At 34.6% G+C, this 22,673-nt stretch overlaps 1 protein-coding gene across 3 annotated transcripts in view; it reads right to left on the bottom strand.

The window, feature by feature from the left end:
• TTC21B (tetratricopeptide repeat domain 21B) overlaps positions 1-22,673 on the bottom strand; it is a 64,098-nt gene that overhangs the window by 25,888 nt on the left and 15,537 nt on the right. For all 3 annotated transcript variants that reach the window (XM_037523449.2, XM_054699820.1, XM_037523450.2), the window contains exons 8-21: positions 21,524-21,622; positions 19,429-19,621; positions 18,949-19,046; positions 18,458-18,658; positions 15,560-15,689; positions 12,917-13,074; positions 10,824-11,048; positions 8,434-8,672; positions 7,960-8,032; positions 7,270-7,380; positions 6,381-6,519; positions 5,320-5,426; positions 3,030-3,218; positions 1,512-1,622 (exon numbers count right to left, since the gene is read on the bottom strand). In XM_037523449.2, coding sequence (XP_037379346.1) covers positions 1,512-1,622; positions 3,030-3,218; positions 5,320-5,426; positions 6,381-6,519; positions 7,270-7,380; positions 7,960-8,032; positions 8,434-8,672; positions 10,824-11,048; positions 12,917-13,074; positions 15,560-15,689; positions 18,458-18,658; positions 18,949-19,046; positions 19,429-19,621; positions 21,524-21,622 — 2,073 coding nt within the window. The remainder of the gene's footprint in view (positions 1-1,511; positions 1,623-3,029; positions 3,219-5,319; positions 5,427-6,380; positions 6,520-7,269; positions 7,381-7,959; positions 8,033-8,433; positions 8,673-10,823; positions 11,049-12,916; positions 13,075-15,559; positions 15,690-18,457; positions 18,659-18,948; positions 19,047-19,428; positions 19,622-21,523; positions 21,623-22,673) is intronic.

Below are 22,673 nucleotides of genomic sequence, written 5' to 3' on the forward strand. Positions count from 1 at the left end.
TTACAAAGCATATTCTTCTTATTAAGATTCAGTGCTATGAAAACATGTAGGAAAAACATTAGGAGGGTAGAATTTTATAAAAAGGAGCCAATTGTACAAATTCAAGCACACCTTAGGCAAAGTAACACTGAGATCAGTATAACAAGATAGCCAAGGCTGTGAGACAGATTGTTCTGTTCACAAAACTATATTTTTAGCAAAAAATATGCTTCAAGTGGTTATTTTGAAAGCAGAAATTTAAAGGAAATTGCACACTCTATGTGCTATCATAGAAAAGATGCCTCACTGGATCTGACTAAAATGACAAGAGTGAAAGTAAAAAACAAAGCACTCAATATTTTATTTTATTTTTTTAAGATTTATTTATTTATGCATATAAGAGCTGGGGTACAGGCCAGAGATGGGTGGGGGTGAGAGGATTCACCAGAGACAGTGGGAAACAGAACAGGCAGACTGACTGAAATACACTACTGAGGGGAGGGAGCAGTGGTTGAGACAGGGAGAGGTCTGCTGCACCATGTGGGTTGCTCCCTGGCCAGCAGGGGATTAAACTAGTGCTGCAGAGGCTGCAGATTGCTTCCTAGTATGGTACTTAACCCCTTACGCCACCAGATAGGCCCCACTCAATATTTTAATGGAATTAAAAATGAACAAAATGTATTGAGATTTTCTTATTGTATGCTTTAAAAGAGACTTCTTATATTTCTTTTCTAGACACAGCAATAACTTTCACATGAACCTCAAAAAACTCTCATTTATGTAGCTGTTTGAAAAGCTAATGAAGACCTCAAGCCAGGTAAAAATGAGAAAGAAAAGCAAAACTAAAATTCACAATCTGAGAATGATATTTGAAGTTTATTTCTGTAACTCCACAACTCCCACAGCAACTTTTAAATTAGCCCAGCATGTCTGAATAAGTACTCAAAAGTTTTTAGCAAATTATAGCTTTATCACATGGACTCCACATGACCAAGCATCCTCTTAGGCATAAAGAAAAATTAACTATGCCTAAAAGGGCAAGTAAAGGCCTGACCCAGATTGACCATTCTTATAAGTAAAATGTTAACAATTCTTGGTCTTTATTGATAAAACTAATGTTAAAAATGTTATTTCCTTCAAGAGTCAACATAAGTCAGACCTCTCATCTAGTATCAGTTTTGCTAGGTAAAATTTGAAACATCCACATGGAATATAAAACACAATTGGGGCCTCCCCAGTGGTGCAGCCAGTTGAGCGCAGAGCTGTGAAGCTCTCCACAGCCTCTGCAGCACTGGTTTGATTCCCGGCCGGCCAGGGAGCAGCACACATGGTGCAGCAGACCCCTCCTGACTCGCCCACTGTTCCCCTCAGCAGTGTATTTCAGTCAGTCTGCCTGTTATGTTTCCCACTCTGTCTCTGGTGAATGCTCTCATCCCCTGCACCTCTAGCCTGTACCCTAATTCTTGTATAAATAAATTAATTAAAAAAAAAAACACAATTGACTTTATAGCACTGAAGTCTCTGAGACTAACCATGGCGGCAGCTTCATTGTCCTGGTCACTCTGTAGAAGTAGAGCACAGTGCCGCAGGCAGGAGTCAGGATCGTCTTGTGCCAGGTATAATCGTGCCAGCTCCAACATTATCTGTAGAGGAAAAGGGTGAGATTTATCAGAAAACTGTAAGGAGCAAGAAGTGAAGGAGGAAAATATCTGGATACAGATAAAACTTACTTGACCAACAGTTACTGCAATAAAAATGCCAAGCATGATAGGCAAACACTACAGGCACACATCTCTATTTGCTCTTACACTGGCCAAAAGTGGAATGAGGGGTAACTCGAAAAGTAGACAAACACAGAGCATTATGAAAGTCGTGCATCAGTAGACTCAATTCTAGTCTACACTTCTCTCTGGTGATACCAAATCTCTTTTACCTCGCTAAACCTGTTTTCTCACTTGTACAATAAAAAGCTACAAACAGATCATCTTGCAGAGAAGTTTCAGATTTAAAACGAGATTCCAATTCCTTTAGACACCACTGATCAAGGTACCTCTTTGGTTATGGCTTAATAAAGGTTATTTTTGCCCTTCCTCTGAAAGATAGTATTAATTTAAAATTTATTGGTCTTAAATTTTTAATTCAAATTATGGTTGCTTTTGTTCTGTATCACTTATTTTTTTTTAAGATGACCTAATATGACCTACTATGTATTTATGCATACAAGAGCTGGGGTACAGGCCAGCTGGGGGAGGGGTGAGAGGATTCACGAGAGACAGAGTGGGGAGCAGAACAGGAGGACTGACGAAATACACTGCTGAGGGGAGCAGCAGGTGAGTCAGGAGAGGTCCGCTGCACCATATGGGTAGCTTCCTGGCCAGCCGGGGATCGAACTTGTGCTGCAGAGGCTGCGGATTACTTCACAGGTTTCGTCTTAACCCCTTGCGCCACCAGGGAGACCCTGTATCACTTATTTTTTAATTCACTTATTAGATACATAAAAATAAATTTGACCACTTATCAATATCTAAGAGAATGACATTTTAGTCTATATAACCAGCCATGGTTACATACATATTTTTATATAGATTTATATATACAAATTTTATAATTTATATATTTAAACATTTATATATTTTATATATTTATATAATTTATATATTATATATTTAGTCATATAACTTTTCTATAAATGTTATCTTAACATTTCTTCTACTGTTGTAGGTAATTCAATCCCATCACTCCTGTATGTCTAGCATTATATTCATATACCTGAGATAGAGAAAGTGATTACAATGATTATTAAAGAAGATTCATATTTAAAAACAAAGAGTTTACAGATTTACATTATTTTACTTATTCCATATTAATTTTAGGCTAATATTATTAATTTAAGGTACCATATATTTTGAAAGATTTCTAGAAACACTATTAGTTTTTTAACTTGTGTTTAAGTTTAAGTGTCTGTAAATAAGGTGGTAAGAATTTTACATTTGGGGAAATAAGATGACATCTGGAATAAAAGGTGCTTAACATTTTATAGAAGTACTGACCTTATTATCTGTTTCACAATGAACAAGAGCCTCTCTATAAAACTTAATGGCTTTTTCATAGTCTCGCTGAGCAACAGAATGTTTTGCAATCTCTGCACAAATTTCAGCTGCTAAATGTTTCTGTGCAGGAACTGCATCTGGCTGTTCCATCTGAACACGTTTTAGTACCCGAGCTTGTAATTCTCGAGCCTAGAAAAAAAATGAAAAAGACAAAGATAAAAAGGAACTGAAATAACAAAAAAGTGATTAAACAATTCTCAATAATTTCACATATAGCATAGTTTCACAGAAGATTTATTTAAGCATTATTCATCATTGGTCTACCAAAGCCTGATCCAAAGAAAATGTCTTAATTGAGGCCTTAAATTATGTACTTGTTTGCAACCAAAGTATTTAAAATTACGGAGTCTTTTCCTACAAAGAAGCTCAGTAAGAAGGAAATGCAACCATGCAACAAACATTTGGAAAAGATGCAAACATGCTATATTTAAATAAATGAAAAATTTCAGTTTATTAGGCTAAATAAAGTGGCATTTAAAAATTATTAAATAAATATTATTAGGTTTCAGGCAATAAGTATATCCATATATTGCTGATGGATTATAAATAAACCTAATTCTTCTGGGGGGCACCCAAGCAAAACATGTTAACTGACTATTAGGGACACAACTTAAGAGGGAAAAAGGAAACAACATCAATAAAAAAAAAAAAACAAATAATTTGGAAGCAACTGAGATGTCCAGTGAATGGAAAATGGTTAGAAAATTGAGGGTGTTTACATATGATCCTAGGGGAGTTCCTCAGGGTAGAATATATGGTAGTTGGTAAAATTGAATGAGTCTTTCTACCCACATGTCTAGTTTCTGAAACACTGAGACCTTCCCTTAATAAGTGACAGAGAACTATCCTTTAGGCTTTCATAATAAAACTTAACTTTGAGCTTGAGATAATCATTCACTAATGCATTCATGCATTCACTTAACAAAAAGTAAATGGCCACCATCTGCCACACATTATGCTACATACAGGGAGCCCTTCTGGGGATGCTTGTCAAAATGTTGGTTGACAATTGGTATTTGATGAAGATGATCTAAAGTTGAGGGTTTTTTTGAAACCATGGGTCACATTTAGGGCATCATAATAAGCATTACCTTGGAAATGACAGAAAAAAGTTAGAAATATTAGTGCATATAGCATTTGAGAAAGGTTAACATAATTTGATAAAATCTTTATTTTGGTTATATCAATGTGTTTGTGTACATTTGTGTGTACATGTATATGCATGTATTTGTGTGCATGGTTTTGCATGCATATATACATACACACACTCTCTCATGGTCAAAAAACTCTAAATAATTAGTTTAAATAGAATGACTATTCCACCATCTGGCATAACCAGTTTATACCTGTCAAGTCAGCTAAATTAATACTGCTTTCTTTCCTTCTTAAGCATCCTGGCTTGAATGATAAATTACATGGTCATGCTAGGTCTAAAAGACATATAATTCATTTTCTAGATAACTTGAATTTTATTTTCTGCATCAACTAAATCTCTACAAAGTCATCAGCTTTGCTTCCTAAAGAAATAAACATGAGTCAGATTTTCATGTTATGCTTTGTCATTTTCCTAAAGATAAATAATCGGGGGATTTTTTGAGCAAAATGACATTTCATAAAAGAAAGCTCAATTTCTCTAAGCCCATTTTTAAGGGTTCAGCTAAAATATGCTTGACTCCTGATCACAAATTGTAAGAAAATAAATGTGTTTTATTTTCATGGAGTAAATCTGTGGTAATTTATCACATAGCATAGTAAAGCTAATATGACCTACTATGAGCCTAGCATTTATGCCTACAATCACAGACATTCTAATTTTAACTTAAAAATAGATAACAGCAAATTGTGTAGTGTTTTAGGGCTGGAAATACTAGTTACCATGGGAGCAGATGACTGGAAGGACACCTAACCCAGTCTGGGAGATCAGGTGAGATTTGAAGAAGAACTACTGGTAGATATACACTTTTGAGTTTGGAAGAAAGAAAGGAGATGGAATGGAGAAGATATGGAGAAATGCATGGGAAGGAAAAATGGTGTAGGATACAATTGCTTGTTTAGGAATTAGGAGAAAAAAATGGCTGGAAAGATAGAATTTACAACAGTAAATCTGAATTTGTATATCCTAGAGGCATTATTTTCTGTGACAGGTGAGTCAAAAGAAATTAGCTTTCTCTTTACATGTGGCATATCCCCTCTGCACCCCACCAGCACACTCACAAAGAACTGCATTTACCTGTTGTAATGAAGTGATTGCATCACTAGGTCTTTCCATTTTACTATAAATTTTTGCTAGAAGAACTTGAGAACGTCCATCCTCCATTAGAGATGACAGTTCATTTACTATGAAAGAACAGAACACATTGGGAAAGTATATTCATTTTAAATAAATGTTTACAATTTTGTACAAGTTCTAAAACTGGCCTTTAGAAAGAGTGATTTTGAAAAGTGGTGAATACAGTTAAAATTTCTCCATCAATTAACTGAAGAGTGATCAAATAAAAAAAAAGATTAAGGATAAAAAACGGCTAGAAGAAATTAAATAACTGGATAACAATCGGAGGTTTTGCTTAGACATATATGAAAAGATAACAATGCAACAACATAAGAATTTCCATTTTCTTTCTTAAATGTACACAAATTTCTGTTTATTAAAGTTATTGAAAAACAAGATAGAGAGGGAGCGGGAGGAGGGAAAGCAGAGTGTGAAGGGGGTCCAATGCACTATGGGGGAGGACTATTGGTGCTTTGGCAGTGGATGTGGTGTGGTAACACACACTAGCAGGGTGTGATCCTATACCACTAAGCCATACACAGCACTGTAAATCAATGTTGCCTTAATAAAACAGAATAAAAAAAAAATGTCTACCAGTGAATGAAATACAAGTACATTCATTATAGCATGGTTTATAATATCAAAAAAATGGAAAACTTTAAATGTCCAATAGTTGGTGAAATGTTAATAACTAATGGAGTTAAGGAATATTATGATGCCAGTAGGAAGAATGATGTTAATGTCCTGACATCAAACTATATTTTGCACATATTATATGTGGGAAAAAACTGCACAGAATAGTAAAAACAATATATTTGAAAAAGGAAAATTATGCACATTACACTTATATATTTACTTATGTATATTATACATTAAAACACAAAAATTGGTAGTGACATTCTGATAAATGAACTATTATCACATATGGAATATTGAGAATATATATACAAACATATACAAAATAAAACTAAAATAGATTGGGTATATCAGGTACTTCTTTCAAATCATAAAGACTTGCATACCAGGGTCATGAGCTAGAGCATGTTGAAGAACTTTTTCAGCTTTGTCATACCATTTCAATTTTAACAAAAGCTCAGCCAGGTCATAGCAAAGATAATTTTGTTGTCCACTTTTCAGAGCCGCTTCATAATAAGTGATTGCCTAAACAAAATCCATTTCAGTTAGTGAAAAAGACATTGAAATGGCTTTCAAGCACAGATATTTTACATATTACAGACTTGAATCATATACATAATTGGAAGTAACCTAAGAGAAGATTATGCAAATATCTGCACTGTCAGAAAAGTATGTCATTTTTCTTAGAAAAACAAAATATCACACAAGGCATCTAGCATTTCTTATGATAATTAAAGAAAAGTGCTTGATAAAATTTTTTTACTGGTTTTATTCCAGAGGCCAGTGAAATTTATTGAAAGCAAATACTCTGCAAGCTACTGTATATATGATCAATAGTTATCAGGAATAGACCTGGAGTATATAATAATATATAAAATCCATTATCCCTACTGAAAAAAAGAAAAAAAATCTGTGGGCATATGACTTACTATCAACAAAATGAATATCTTTTATGCTCTGTCTTTACACTAGGTCATATAATAAAAGAGATGTAACAATATCAAGTTTATCATAACTGATTTAGCAGTGCTAATTCAGGCAAAAGATGAAGCCTGAAGTAAACTTGACAGTCCAAACAATTTTTGCAAAATGCAGCAGAAACGTATGAGACACTGAGAAAGCCTTTAACACAAATTCTAGTTTGTGAGTTCAAATTTGAAGTTACGGTGTTTACAACCACTAAGATACAAAAAAATGCTTGCTGAAGACCTCTCATTGAGTGGGATTTGAAAAAAATTGATGCAATAGATGGTTTTCAGACTATAATATACTCACCTTTGAATAGTTGTGAGTTTTGACAAGTGCTTTCCCAATTTTGGTAGCCAATGTTCCATCCTTTGGGTTCTGATTTAAAGCTTGCTCATATGCTACTATGGCTTCTTCAGGCTAATGTTGGCAGATGCAAAAATACAAGTACTATTGGATTCCAGTAAATGGCAACATTTCTATAATTCTTCATTTGGAATATTTAATGAGACTAATAAAGCACCTATGCAAGTCCAGAAACTAAATTTCAGAGAGGTGATAGTAGCACAGTTGTAACTCATTAGTATAATCCCACCCATGTTAACTGTGCCCTTGTCTTCATAAATAATACTGTGAGAATTAAGAGACAATTTCTTGACTTTCTATTTCTGCAAGTCATTATAAAACTCAGAAATAAAAGCCAGAGGATTGCCTCTCCTTTGAAGAAAACATAATCTTAACCAGTAGCGATTTACATCCTCCTGATTAAAGGAGATTCTTAACTTGCTGTTGACATCATCTCTATTTTAAATAGCAATTGTGCAGAATTACTGGATCTCAATTTGATGAAAAATTTGTAATGGCTGCCTCTTATTTATTGTGATGACTAGACCTTAGACTATTAAGTCAATATTCTTTTAAAAAATTCCTTTTAACAAAATGTTACACTAACCACAAAGAATTCCCTCCCCCCTAAATTTAGCACCATAGGAAAATTACCTCTTGAATATTCATGTATGCATCACCAAGGAGAAGAAAAGAACGAGGACTGGGCATTCTCTCGGAAATTTCTCTGGAAATCAGACCAACTCTTTAGTATGTTGAATACAAATATTTCTTTCTTAACCAATTAAATAAAAGAGAAGTCCATCTATTTCAATTAACTAATACTTTTCAGAGAACATTCTACATAGGCAATAGTGTAATACAGTAAAAAGGTAACCCATTCCCCAGAATGTTTATGTAAGATCAAGTATTTTTTTCAACAAACTCTCCAGTTTCTGAAACACATGTAACAGAATCTTAGGAGAGTAAATAACTTAGGTGATTGTGATTGGTGGGCGGAGGAAGCAAGAACACATTAAGAAAGGAATCTATAAAGTATTAACAAAGCTGTTGAAAAGAAATATAAATACAGGAATTAACTTTAAGAGTCAAATGTATCAAACATAATGGGCTGAATCAATCACTTACCTGTAACAAGTGATATATAACATTTTCTCTTTTCTGTGCTTCAGATATATATCTGCCATCTTTTCCTTGACCTCTATGAAATAAGGCTGTTCGGATGTGACATTCCTAAGCATGTTTAAAGCCCGTTCGACATCTCCTTGAGCCAGAGCTAGGTCTGCGTTAGCAATAGTAACACGTAGTTCTTCAGATGTCCCAGAGAATTCATGGATGGCATCTTGTAAAACCTTTGCTGCCTCATGCTGTAAAGATGAAATTAAAATAACATCCTTTAAAATATTCAACAAATTACTCTAGAAATAAGGATTTTCTACCAATAAAGAATGAACAAAAATGATTTATGAAGTTTGGTAAATTTTTGAGAAGTACAGAAATTTAAAAACCAAGCTTAGAGAACAAATTCAGATGATAAATATTGGTTAGCCATAAAGTGTTTTCAAAACTAGAACAACAGCAGTTACTATACAAGAGTCACTGTTACTATAATTCAATATGCATTTACTCTGTACCCAGGATTGTGTCAACCCATTCATTTCCCACAATATTCCTGAAGAGGACCTCACTGGTGGCACAAGGGGCTAAGTCTCAGCACTATGAAGCTATCAGCAGCCACTGAAGCATGAATTTGGTCCCTGCCATGATGCAGCAGACCTTTCCTGACTCAACCGCTGCCCCCCGCAGTAGTGTATTTTAGTACATCTGCCCGTTCTGCTCCCCAGTCTCGAGTGAATCCCCTCATCCCCCCACCTCTGATCTACACTTCAGCTCTTGTATGCATAAATAAATAAATCTTAAAAAAAAAAATCCTAAAGACTAGTGACCTTTATTACCCCCACCCTGGAGTTAGGAAAACAGGATTTAAAGAGTTAACAAATGATAGAACCAGAATTCAAACTCAGGCAGCCTAACTGCAAGATCTATGTGTTTAGCTATTTTCATTACTGCCCCCTTGATGGGATCCAGTCCATTCCCCCATGGTACCCACTGACTCTTTGTCAAGCAGGAGATTACTCTGTTACCTCTGCTAGGAAAACTTTTTTTTATATCTCAGCTAAACATACTACCTAGTTTCCAAATCTGTATCTCAATGAGTCTAAAATGTCATTAAAGGTTCATCTCAACTTTACAGATAAGATATTGTGATTTTAGGGCCTCCCTGGTGGCGCAAGGGGTAAAGTCTCAGCACTATGAAGCAGCACAAGTTCGATCCCTGGCCAGCCAGGGAGCAGCCCACATGGTGAGGCAGACCTCTATTGTCTCACCCACCGCTCCCCTCAGCAGTGTTCGGGCCTGCTCTGTTCCCCGCTCTGGCTCTGGTGAATTCTCTCACCCTCCTGCGCTTCTGACTGTACCCAGTGCTTGTATAAATAAATAAATAAATCTTAAAAAAATATATGAAAATGAAAGGTTAGTGACTCCTGGAACCAGAATAATCAGATATAAATGACATTACATTCCTCCTTTTCTACAAGTTTTAATTTTTCTCTCAGAATCATATGCTTGATTTTTATCTATCAATTATCTGTATTGTTATTTTTTAAAAGTACTTCATTTTATGATGGTCCTGTGAGTTCACCAAAGCAGTAGTCATCAAATGGTTCTTTTGTTTTCTCAACTATTAGAATTTCAAGTTGGTACTTTCATTTTATTCTTGTAGTTTTTGTATGTGTGCATGTGTGTGTGAATCATTCTAGGAATTACCTTATTACCTTTGGTAATAATATATTTAGTCAAGGTAATCATATATTCTTGCATTAATCAATAAGATTGCGTTATTACTATGTTATGACATATACTAATATACTAATATGTTATATTACATATATTATAGCTTTCATAACATATTATGCATATATTATACATCATTACATTTCATAGTAGTTAACATTAAGTCCAGTGATACAAAGTCATTTATGGACAAATATGTTTATCTCCAGCATCTTGCAAAGTACAGGCTTTGGTGCAAAGTAATGAGAAATAAATAAATTTTTAAAACTTTAACATTTGGTGAAGGGAGTAATTTAAAATTTTTGTTTTGTACTAATGTATGTACTTTAATAACAAAGTTCAGATCTGTGTCACTGAATTAAGTGTTGACTTACCTGGGCCTCCCTGGTGGCACAAGGGGTTAAGACGCAACCTATGAAGCAAGCCACAGCCACTGCAGCACGAGTTCAATCCCCGGCGGGCCAGGGAGCTACCCACATGGTACAGCAGATCTCTCCTGACTCACCCACTGCTCCCCTTAGCAGTGTATTTCAGTTGATCTGCCTGTTCTGTTCCCCACTCTGTCTCTGGAGAATCCTCTCACCGCCCCCGACACCTCTGGCCTGTACCCCAGTTCTTGTATGCATAAATAAATAAATCTTAAAAAAAAAAAAGAGTTGTCTTACTTGCTCTCCATTTAAGCGATGGACCTCTACCAACTCCAGAAAGATTGATAAACGATGGCTTGTATCAACTTCAGTTTTTTTGTTTTTTGATTTCGAGGGAGCTCCAATTCTTCTCATTCCGGGTAAACTCATTGCCATATGCAGAGTTTTAATTGCTTCTGATATTTCTCCCATTTTCTTTTGTGACTGAGCTTTTATCAAATGATATAAAGGAAATTCTCTTACCTGAAAAAATAATATTTAGAAATATTTCCTTGGAATGCTAACAACATAAACACATAATTTAGAATCCATCAAATAATCTACCTGTGATTATAAACATGACTGCTATTTCTGTCTTCTTATTAACTTACTGACTTATTTATTATTGTATTAAATCAAATACAGGAGGCCTGCCACTCTGGTGTTCTCCTAGATGGCAAGTTAAGTGCTTCTACTATGATAGAAAAGAAAACTCAAAGTTTATAATGCTACCATATGTATTCTCAGGAATTATTTGAGTGATCAGAAAAGGAATTTATCTAGGAATTTCACTACACCTTTATTTTTTAATGTTCACTGTATGTATGTCCTCTGTAAGGCTTTGGTTCTAACTCTTAGTATAAACACTCATGCTTATTCTCTTCTCTCTGAGATTTTGATTCAGTGGGGTAGGGTACTGGCACTGGGCTTATGATAGACTATCAGTATTGAGAAACTACTTTTCTAAGAAGCAGCATTATCTTGTGTAAACTGTAGCTGTAACTTGAATTTCCAGCCCACTTAAAGGTTTTCACCGAGTGGGCTCCAAATTGTGTGAACCAAAGCAAAAATTTGAGGATCTCCTCCGTGACCTTGGATAGTTCAGGAAGCAGGTGGACCTAGGATTTCACCTACTCCTAAGGAATATGGGATGTAACATACAGAATACCATGGATAAAAACCTACACGCTTGCCTTATTTCATCATGCTTCACTTTAATGCACTTTGCAGGTACTGCTTTTTTTTATAAATTGAAAGTCTGTGGAAATCCTGCATGAAGCAAGTCCACTGGTGCCATTTCCTAATCTCATTTCTTAATGTGCTCACTTCCTAATCTCTGAGTCACATTTAATTAAGTCTGCACATTATTTTTGTTTTTATTTTTTTTTAAAAAAGATTTATTTATTTATTTATTTATTTATTTATTTATTTATTTATTTATTTATACAAGCACTGGGTACAGTCAGAAGCGGGGGACGGTGAGAGAATTCACCAGAGCCAGAGGGGAGAGCAGAACAGGCAGACTTGATGAAGTACACTGCTGAGGGGAGCAGCAGGCGGCAGGAGAGGTCTGCACGCCATGTGGGACCCTCACCTGGTGGTCAGGGATCGAACCGGTACTGCAGAGGCTGCAGGCAGCTTCGCAACCTAGCGCTCAACCACTGTGCCACCGGGGAGGCCCTATTTTTGTTTTTAGACATAATACCACTGCACATGTATTAGACTACAAAATAGTGTGAATGTAACTTTTATATGCACTGGAGAACAAAAAATGTGTGTAGCTTGCTTTATTTTGATATTTTTTATTGTGTGGTCCTGATTGAGCCTGCAATATCTCTAATGTATACCTGTAATTTGTTTATATCCTCAAACCAAATATTAATTTTGAAAATGACAAGGGGTTCCTTTGATGATAACTCTGGGGAAAATGTCACTAATACAAAAATTCAAGAATGAACCAGGCAATAAAATAAATTTCTTATATATAAGAACATTTGGCATACTACTCTAAATTTTTAAATTTCAATATATACTCACTATTGCATTTAATGTTCACTCTAACTGCAAGGTATTATTATGTGAGTTTTATAGAAAACTAAGGTTTATGTAGAGATGGGGGGAAAGAGCTGACATTGACGTTGTCTTGTGTTGCTAAGAGTAGATAGTTTTTTAACTACACAACAGTTGTCTCTATTTTTCCCCCTACTGCTTGAATCTAAAATTGTTCCCATTAAAAAGTGCATTTATCCACAAAATACAAGCTGAAATAAAAAAATTGTTAAATATGTAAGCATTTTCTGAAGGTTCATGGAGGCTGGTAAGTCTTACTCACTTGAGTCAGGACTACTTACGTTAAAATTATAGCTCAGACAAAGTTCAAGAGACTGGGAACACAATTTTAATTTTTCCTGAGACAAATAAACCTGAGCCAGTAGGAGATGAGCATCTGCATAAGAAGAATTGTGTTCTAGGCAATGTTGCAGGTTATTATACGCCGCTTCAATATCACCTAATGAGGGAAACAAAGCACCACTGTTATAATTCAAATGACTAGGAGATGGAGATCTGAGAGAGAAGAGGAAGCAAAATAGCTTATGGATGGCTCCAGTTTTTGAATTTAAGGCCCTCAATTCATAGAATGTGATTTAATCTCTACCTGTACTAATTAGTTTCCTTTTAGTCTGCATGAGAATATACTTGTAAGGCCAGTCCTTGGTCATAAGAAGCAAACCAGGAAATGACAGTATGTAAAAAGATCAGTCAAACACCATTACTGAGAGACCTATAAATTTACCTATATTTTTGTCAAAATTTTTTTTTATTTATTGCTTCAATAACATGAGTTATATAAAACATAGAAATTTAAATAGTTAGCATGTTACAGTGTCAGTTACATTAACAAAAAGGATTTAGTCCAGTAATCATTCTTGACCAGAATTTGGCAAGCCTTTGTTCAAGTTTCCTGGGAGAGAGCCTCTAAGCCTTGGAAACTCCAAAGTGATAGGAATGTATTTATTTGTGATCTTGATGATCTATGCTAACAATTAGGGGCAGGGAAGACCTGTTCTATCACAAAGACTACCTACATGATTAGAGGCTTTGGGCTTTGAGTTAGGCGATATTAGTTTGAGCTTAGGGGCTTAGTGAGGGCTGAAAAATGAGTTTAATCACATGTCCAAGCAGTCAATTCATGCTTATATAATGAAACCCTAATAAGAATTATGGGCAAAAAAAAAAAAAAAAAAAAAAAAGAACCCTGGGCATTGAACTGAGAGTGAATTCCCCTGGTTGCTAATGATGTACATATTGGCAGACCTGTATGTGGTAGAAAGGTGCTGTGTCCTGACTCCACAGGAAGCATCACATTTGGGACCCTCCCAGACTTCACCCTATGCATTCTTCCTTTTGCTGGTTCAGATGGGTATCCTTTTGTCATAATAAAATTCTAATCATAAAATACAGTGCCTTCCTGGGTTCTATTAGTCTTTCCAGTTAATTATCAAACCTAAGGGGATCAGAGGAACCCCCCAATTTGTAGCCAGCTAGTCAGTGTGCTGGTATCCCTGGGAACCCCTTAAGTTGTGGCTGGTGCCTAAACTGATGACTATGTGTAGGACTGTGAGGTTTAGTCCAACTGTAGGTAGTTAATTTCAGAAGTCATTGTGGTCCGCTAGTCAGCAAAAATACTGCTACTTAGACATGTGCCAGAGCTATTTAAAATTATTTAAGGCACTATTTTTATAAAATGGGAGTAATAAATGAGAATTTCATGCCTAGAGACTTTGGCAATTCAATATTGCTATACTAGACTTATTTATATAAAATTTCAAAAATAAATAAAGAATATTTAATAAATAACCCAGACTACTTAATCATTTAGTAGGTGATATCCATTCTAATTGGGAAGAAAGTAGAAATATGTGGTGCAACAGACCTCAGTTAGAAAAAGATATTATAGAGTCATTTCTTACAACTAGATTATTTTAAAGATAAAAAAACTGTTACGATACACTGTTTTTTTAATAACAATTAAAGCTGAGATTAAAAAAAAATTAGCAAAGTCATTTCCTAACTCTCTCTACTATGTAGCAGAAGTAACTGTTGTTTATGAGACTATTATGAAGTTGATTTGTACCTGTGGGACTTTACAAACTTTTGCATAACATTTAGCCAACAAAGGTACATATCTGTAACAAACATATTAATGAACTACTTTTATGTATCTACTCATACATTTGTGTGCTAAGCTAAGGTTATAACCCAGGTTATTTTTTTCTTAGTTATATTTAACAAGTCACAGAAACTAGACAGGAACTAATCAATAAATACCATAGGGACTGAAACCTGGTAAGCATCCCCTATGGTTATGCCAACAGATCAACAACTGTGGATTTATGACCATAAATTGTTATTGCCAGTCTTAAGTACCATCTGATGAACTTTTAAAAAAGTAGCACAGTTGTATTTCCCAGTAAGTCTTTTGAATCACAAAAGTTTATGGTAATTTTTTAAAGAATTAAATAGTAAAAGAAATTATGTAATTTTATTTTGGATTAAAACTTCTTATTTGAGGGCCTCCCTAGTGGCGCAGGGGTTAAAGACACAGCGCTATCAAGCTATCACCAGACACCGTGGCATGCATTGGATGTTCGATCCCTAGCCAGGGAGCTGACTCACATGGTGCAGCAGACCTCTCCTGTTTCACCCATTGCTCCCCTCAACAGTGTATTTCAGTAGATCTGCCTGTTCTGTTCCCCAATCTGTCTCTGGTGAATGCTCTCATCCCCCACACCCCCAGCCTACACCCCAGTTCTTGTATAAATAAATAAATCTTGGAAAAAGTAACAAAACTCTTTATTTGAAAAAATAAAATAAAATCCCTTATTTGTACACATGTAAAATGTAGATTTTATGAGATTATTTCCAATATATATGGAATGCTTATTTACTTCTTCAACCTCTGAAAACAAAGGTTATTTTAAGTTATTTCCTACCTGACAAATACTTTACTTTTGCAATTAGGAAGATAGCTTGCAGAAGACCTGGTACAGTTCTTACTACAGTCTCCAGAATTGAGGTACAACGTCTGAGAAGTGGAGAAAGTGGTTGCCCAGGACTTGCAGGCTAAACAAAACAAATTAGCACATTACTTTATAAATTATAATAGCATTTAGCTAAAAATAAATGCATATTAATTTTAATGTAAATAGCAGAACTTTGTTTTTCTAAAATTTTTCTTATCCTATTTGTTCTCCAATAACTTTTCTGTGATCATACTAATGCTAATTTATATTCCTGGGATCAATGAACAATGTAAGTAATGGCTTTAGTTCAGCAAAATAATTATGTCACTATTATAAAATTACTGATTTGATAACATATGAAAGGAGCATATCTGTTCAAAGACTTTATCAAGGAAACCTAACTTTTTAAAGGATATATAACTGACAGAGTTTCTCAATATAATTGAGAGTCAGGGCAATATGAATTCTAATTCTATACATGCCTTGTGACTTATAGACTTATTCAATTCAGTAACTTTCGCTACTTTCTGGTCTCATCCAAACATAACAGTTATGAATAGATTAAGCGATGGAACTATTGTACAAGAGAGTTCTTATGAATCTTCTTTTCTAATTATTTCTCAGAAAAACAGCATTGTAAAGGTTAGATAATCATGGTAATAAAGGTCATATTATAGGAAAAACAGAATGTCAGTGGACTAGGGACCCAGTTACCACTCTATATTTTTTACTCCACTTAGTTTACTTAAACCCAGCTACAAGAAAAATTCTTTTAAACTGTTGAACTATATCATACTGGAAACCCTATTGCTGCTTCCTACTTCACTCAAAATTTAAGGCAGACAAACTGCAACTGATCTGGTTTCCAGTGCTAAGACTTCTTTCTCCCCTTTTCCTCATTCTGTCCCAGTCACACTCATTATCTTGTGTTCTTAATGATGCCTTCAAATTTTGTTCAAATTTTACCTCTTAATGAGGCCTATCAGATCACCTAATCTAAAATTACAGCCCCTGGTTCTGCTGTTTTCTTAAGTGATCTTCTAAGATACTATATTATTGACTTGATTATATTCCTACTAGTATACATAAAGGTTACAAGAGAGCAAGGAAATACTTTGCTTTTACACAATTATTTTCCTAGCTCAGTTTCCCAGCTCAACAAACTCTAAAAGCATTTGTTGAATGAATTCTGAATGCTGAGTGAATACTGAAAATGCATTCCAATTTCTAAGCAACTGAAAACAGACCAGGACTGGGGAAAGTGTTATCAATCAAGGTATGATTCCTGCAGGGGTAAAATAAGAAAAAATTATCTAAGTCTGGAAAAAGACATGATGATTAATAAAAAAATCAGTTCCCAGCGAAAGGTTATTATCCCCCTTTCCTTGTTAACAGTTACTGAAGCTGTAGATCAGAGATTGCTGACAACTATGGTTTTAGCAAAAAGTATCTGATAGCGCTTGTCATGATATCCCTGTGTTGAACTGTCAGTTGAATATAACGAAGTTAAGTCATCTGCTTACTCTCTGTAATAAAGAGTCTGATCCACTCTGATGTGTTGACCTACATCAATTTGGAAAGAACTCTCTGGTAGTACAACACATGCTCCCATCGCTTAGTCTATTCATAACTGTTAATGTTTGGATGAGGCCATCTTGATTGTCTCAGAGCTAAATAAAGGAGATGATGAATGATAATAAGGATCCATATAAAAGAGATAAGAATCCAAAAAAATGATGATAATCTGGAAGGAGGTGAATCTGTGAAGATAAAATTTAATAGTGATAAGTGTAGAGCCATAAACCTGAGTCCAAAGTTGCAAGTAACAGTTCTAAGACTTTAGTTAATTGTTTATTCAAAAGGGATCAAAAATGTAACTTGATTCACAAAAAGAATGCTGCATGGATATCCAGAACTGGTGAGGAAAAAGAATCTGTTCTAGGTATTGCAGGCCAAACTCATATTTGGAATAGTGAGTTTAATGAAAAAAGAAAAAAAAAAAGGGCTTTCCTCAGGCTCACCACTGTTGTCACATAAAAAATAAATGGTTAAAAATCTGGAATTGTTTATGAGGACAAGAAAACTAATTTCCAAAACTGGAAGATCTGTTTCATGAATGAGGAATGATCCTTGCATTGTTTAAGTAATTCTCTGTCACTCCAGAGAGCAAAAGGGGATCAGTAAATGTGGGTGGCATTTTTTAACACAAAGCAATCTGACTTAACCTAAGAAATGCAGTTTAATAATCATAGTTACACAAAAAGAATTGAATTTGTGAGAGCATCCAGAGATTGTAGGCACGTAATAAAGATGTTACAGGATATATTCAAATATAACATAAGTGAATTAGGTGACTTCTAATAGTTATTTGAATTAAACATTTTAAGATTTTGGGCCTCCCTGGTGGCGCAGGGGTTAAAGACAGCGCTATCAAGCACTGCTGCATGAGTTCGATCCCCATCAGGGAGCAACCCACATGGTGTAGCAGACATCTCCTGCCTCACCTGCTGCTCCCCTCAGCAGTGTGTTTCATTCAATCAGCCTGTTCTGCTCCCCACTCTGTGGTGAATCCTCTCACCTCCCCTCACCTCTGGCCTGTACCCCAGTTCTTGTATGTATAAATAAATAAATCTTTAAAAAAAAAAACATTTTAAGATTCTATAAATTACAAATGAGTATTTGTAAATGGATACAATCATTAGTTGACAGCAGACATTATTATAAATATTATGACTAAAAACCAATTTCAACTAATATAGACAAAAATCCTACCATTTTAGGACAGTTTAACATGTAAAAGTTAATTTATTAACACCTTTTATAAAATATCATATAAAAATTATCTTTGAAAATAATTTCCAGGCTTACCTGCATTGGGCAGAAATTCAGATATTCTGTAATAATTTCTAACAAAAAATCAGGATTTAATTTCTCAAAATACTGTATGCCAAGAGGTAAATCTTCTAACTGTGAAAAGTGGGTGTCCAGGACATCATTTAACAAATTAATAACTTCCTCTTGTTGTTTATTTTTCTTCATAGCAAGAACTGCATGTAGATAGCTTAATTCCTGGGGAAAAATAGATTTCATAAATTACTTATCTCTACTTATTTTTCAAATGCATAAGAAGTGCTATTTATGTGCAATATTTGTTCAAACTTAAATATGAGTTTGGAAGGACTTTCAGAATCTTGTAGAATATTTAAAGTATAATTTTGCACAGGATAGACCAATAAATGCAAACTTATCAAAATCAGTATATAGAAGTCTTTTAAGTCATTCCTAAATCATAATATTTAAAATTTGATATTTTATAAACAGTAGCTAGGATCTAAATCTGATAAAATAAAATACCATACCGCAGATTTTCCAAGAGACTGCTGAATTTCACTAAGAAATTCAAGCTGCTGATCTGCATCCTGTAATTGCCCGTCTATTAATTGACAACGGATAAATCCTAAAACCAAACAAGACAATTAGCCAAATTTACATAACTGCAGGTGCCATTTCTCCCAAAATGCATCAGTTTTAGATTAAAAAAAAAAAGAAGAGAGAGTAAAGAGAAAAAGAAAATAAAGTGGAGAAATTTGGACCTGTATCAAATCATCTACTAAAGAATTCTTAACATATATGAACTAACTCTTAAGTCTATTTCATCAAGATATTATTTAAGAAATAAAAAGTTATTTTTAAAGATTTTTTTTTCCTATTGCTGATAATGGAGAACAGTTTAATTTTAGAAAACCAGAAAACACACTTTCTTATTCTTCAATGGTGGTATTAAAAGCAATTTTTACTGGCATCCTTATGAGAAACATTTATAGACATAGTTGTCATACCAACTAGTGCAGGGACACTAGTTTCATCAAGTGTCATGGCAGTCTTAAACCACTTCAATGCCTCTTTCACTTTTCCTTGTAAAATCATTTGGTGTCCAAGTTCTGTAGCAAATTCTGATTGCTGAGGATTTAAATTAAAAGCTCTTTCTAGTAATGTTTGAATTTTTTGAAGAATGAGTTGACTACGTCCACACTAAAAAGAAAAAAAAATGTTATTCTAGAACCTTTCTACTCAGATGAAAAAGGTATTTTTTCTTTCTCTATGAAAAAAAGTGAAATGACTTAATAACCAAAGAAAAATACTGTTATTTATTATTGAAACAATGTTGCAAGAAAGTTTCCTAAACTATCAGACTTAAATATCCTAATGAGTAATGCTTTTTAAAAATAGCTATCTTGGGGCCTCCCTGGTGGTGCAACAGTTGAGTGCTGGGCTGCGAAGCTGCCAGCAGCCTCTGCAGCCCTGGTTTGATCCCCGGCCACCACAGAGGGTCCCACATGGCGCGCAGACCTCTCCTGCCGTGCCCCTCAGCAGTGTGTTTCGTCCATCTGTCTGTTCTGCTCCCTGCTCTGGCTCTGGTGAATTCTCTCTTACCCTCCCACACTTTTGACTGTATTCAGTGCTTGTATACATAAATAAATAAATAAATAAATCTTTAAAAAAAATAGCTATCTTGAAAAGTCCACTTACTATAATGATGTTGCTGCACAAGCATATTTTTAGAACTATTTTTTCAAACAGTCTCATCACTGAAACAGTAGACTATGTAAAAAATATACACATTGTATTTGCTTAAAAAACTATTTGAAAAAAGTTTTAAACTGAATAATAGGCGACATACATATTGAATTAAACACTAAGACAGGGATCTGCTTTCCCCTAAGGGCAGGTGTACCACCAGTGAGAATATTAGAAAAGATCATGCCTTAGAATCTTCTTGAAAAAAACTCCAAAAATATTTCAAGAAATTTGTCAAGGCTGTTAAAATAAGTATATTTTTTGAAGACAAAAACTTTTAAGAATAAAACACTAGAGGCCTCCCTGGTGGCGCAGCAGATGAGCGCTGGGTTGCGAAGCTGCCCGCAGCCTCTGCAGCTCCGGTTCGATCCCCAGCTGCGCCCCGGCCACTGGAGGAGGGTCCCACATGGCGCGCAGACCTCTCCTGCCACCCGCTGCTCCCCTCAGCAGTGTACTTTGTCCATCTGCCTGCTCTGCTCTGCTCCCCGCTCTGGCTCTGGTGAATTCTCTCACCCTCCCACGCTTCTGACTGTATCCAGTGCTTGTATAAATAAATAAATAAATAAAAATTTAAAAAAAAGAATAAAACACTAAACTGCATGAATTTTTGTAAGTTGATCAACACAATGTGTATGCCCATAGGTAGATAAAATACCATCCTTAAGTCAAACTTTTGTAATGGCAAGCTTTTTCCCTCAATTTCACACAATATTTGTTTTAAACAAGAAGATTCATTTTATTCATTATTACATATAAGTTAATTATTCATTAACAAATATAAGTTAGTAGCTTTCATTTTTTCTTTCAATTTTATATTTATTATTTTGCTTATGTGTACTTTTTTCTTTATTTTTTCTTATTCTAATAAATGTTTAATCCTCTCATTCTAAGTATTGATTATGAGATTCTACTTATTATTCTATTTTATTAGGGATTACCTTCTTTCTATTGGATGCTTGTAATAAAAACATCTTTCCTATTATGAAAAATGAGATGTTATTTCACCCACCAAAATATTCTCTTATCCAATTTAAAACCTATTTTTTAAAAAGAAGCAAATACAAAAATAATCCTGGTCATAAATCCTAAGTACTGGTTAAAATAAACCACTTCCTATTTGTTTTATAGGAAGGAACTTTCCTGTCCTCATAGGTTCAACTAGTGCCACTTAATTCATGAAGCTTATAGTCAGAAACCACATCTCCTTTGAACTGCCTTCGTTAGCAATGTATCACATGTTTACATATAAATGTTTTTACTCTAGGCCATATGCTCTTTGGTACCTCAACTTTTATGACTTATTTTATATTCCCAGCTACAGATAACAGAGCTCTGATACATTGGAGGCATTCTTACAGTTCTGCTGAAGGCTATTGTCATAGTAAAATAAAGTTGAGCATTCTGTGGTTCCATGATGTCCAAAGCATTTCCTAAGTTTTCTAGCGTGGTAGAAGCCTAGAACAAAAGTATGTAATATAATTTTAAAATAAACTAAGGCAACAAGAACATAAATCATAACAGATACTAATAAACATTATTATTATTTTAAGAGATCTTTGTTTTTACAAATACCCCCTTCCAATTATTTATGTTGTAAGATGTATAAGGAGGTCTTTTAAAAAAGCTCAATTAATTACATAAAGAATTGAGTTTTAGAGTGTATTTCTTTAATATATGTTATTGAATGAAAAGTTTGGGGGGGGAAAAGAAAACCATAATATTCAATTAACTCTACACAGGCCAAGTTCCCTCTCCAATAATTAGTTCATGACACATGTGAGCTGCGAATGTGGCTCACATATGCACAAATATTAGTATTATTTGAAGATGTAAGTAATTTCAATGCCTGGAAAATTTACTCAAAAGTTGCTTCTTCTAAGATTCTTTTACTATTTCTGAAGTATTTATTAGGCATTGTCACAATTACCAATTTAACCAAAATAAACACAATCTAAATCTATGATTTGTTGTATTATTTACTTCAGACTGAATTTTGGCATTCCATAATCCAGTACATAGTCAATGTGTTCACTACCAGAGAAACATGTACCTTATTACAAGGTCCAGCGTGATTTTATCATAACCCTGTTTAACTTATGCAAATGCAATTAAAATGTGTATTATTCATATATATTATTACATGGGAAATGATTTTATTTATTTCATTTTGGGGTAACGTTGGCTTATTGTTGTTTGTATTTTGGCAGTATAAGACCCCCCCACTTTGTGTGATGTGACTGTGGTGTTCCCAGCACCGAAGTACCCACAGTCCACCTCCATTGTACTTCCTCTCAACTTGGTGTTCACCCCTCTCTCCCTATCCACTCTGAATGTCTCAAATCTATAGTCAACTTTCAAGTACTAGTTTTGAGTTTGGCTTTATCGGACTCTTTTTCTGCTTTCTGTATATTCCACATATTAGTGACACTATCTGTCACCTTTCTCCTTCTAACTTATTTCACTTAGCATAATCCCTTCCAGTATCATCCATAAATGGCGCCAATTT

Source organism: Talpa occidentalis, unplaced genomic scaffold (assembly GCF_014898055.3).
Source record: "Talpa occidentalis isolate TD23 unplaced genomic scaffold, MPIMG_talOcc4v2.1 talOcc4.3, whole genome shotgun sequence".
Classification (NCBI taxonomy): Eukaryota; Metazoa; Chordata; class Mammalia; order Eulipotyphla; family Talpidae; genus Talpa; species Talpa occidentalis.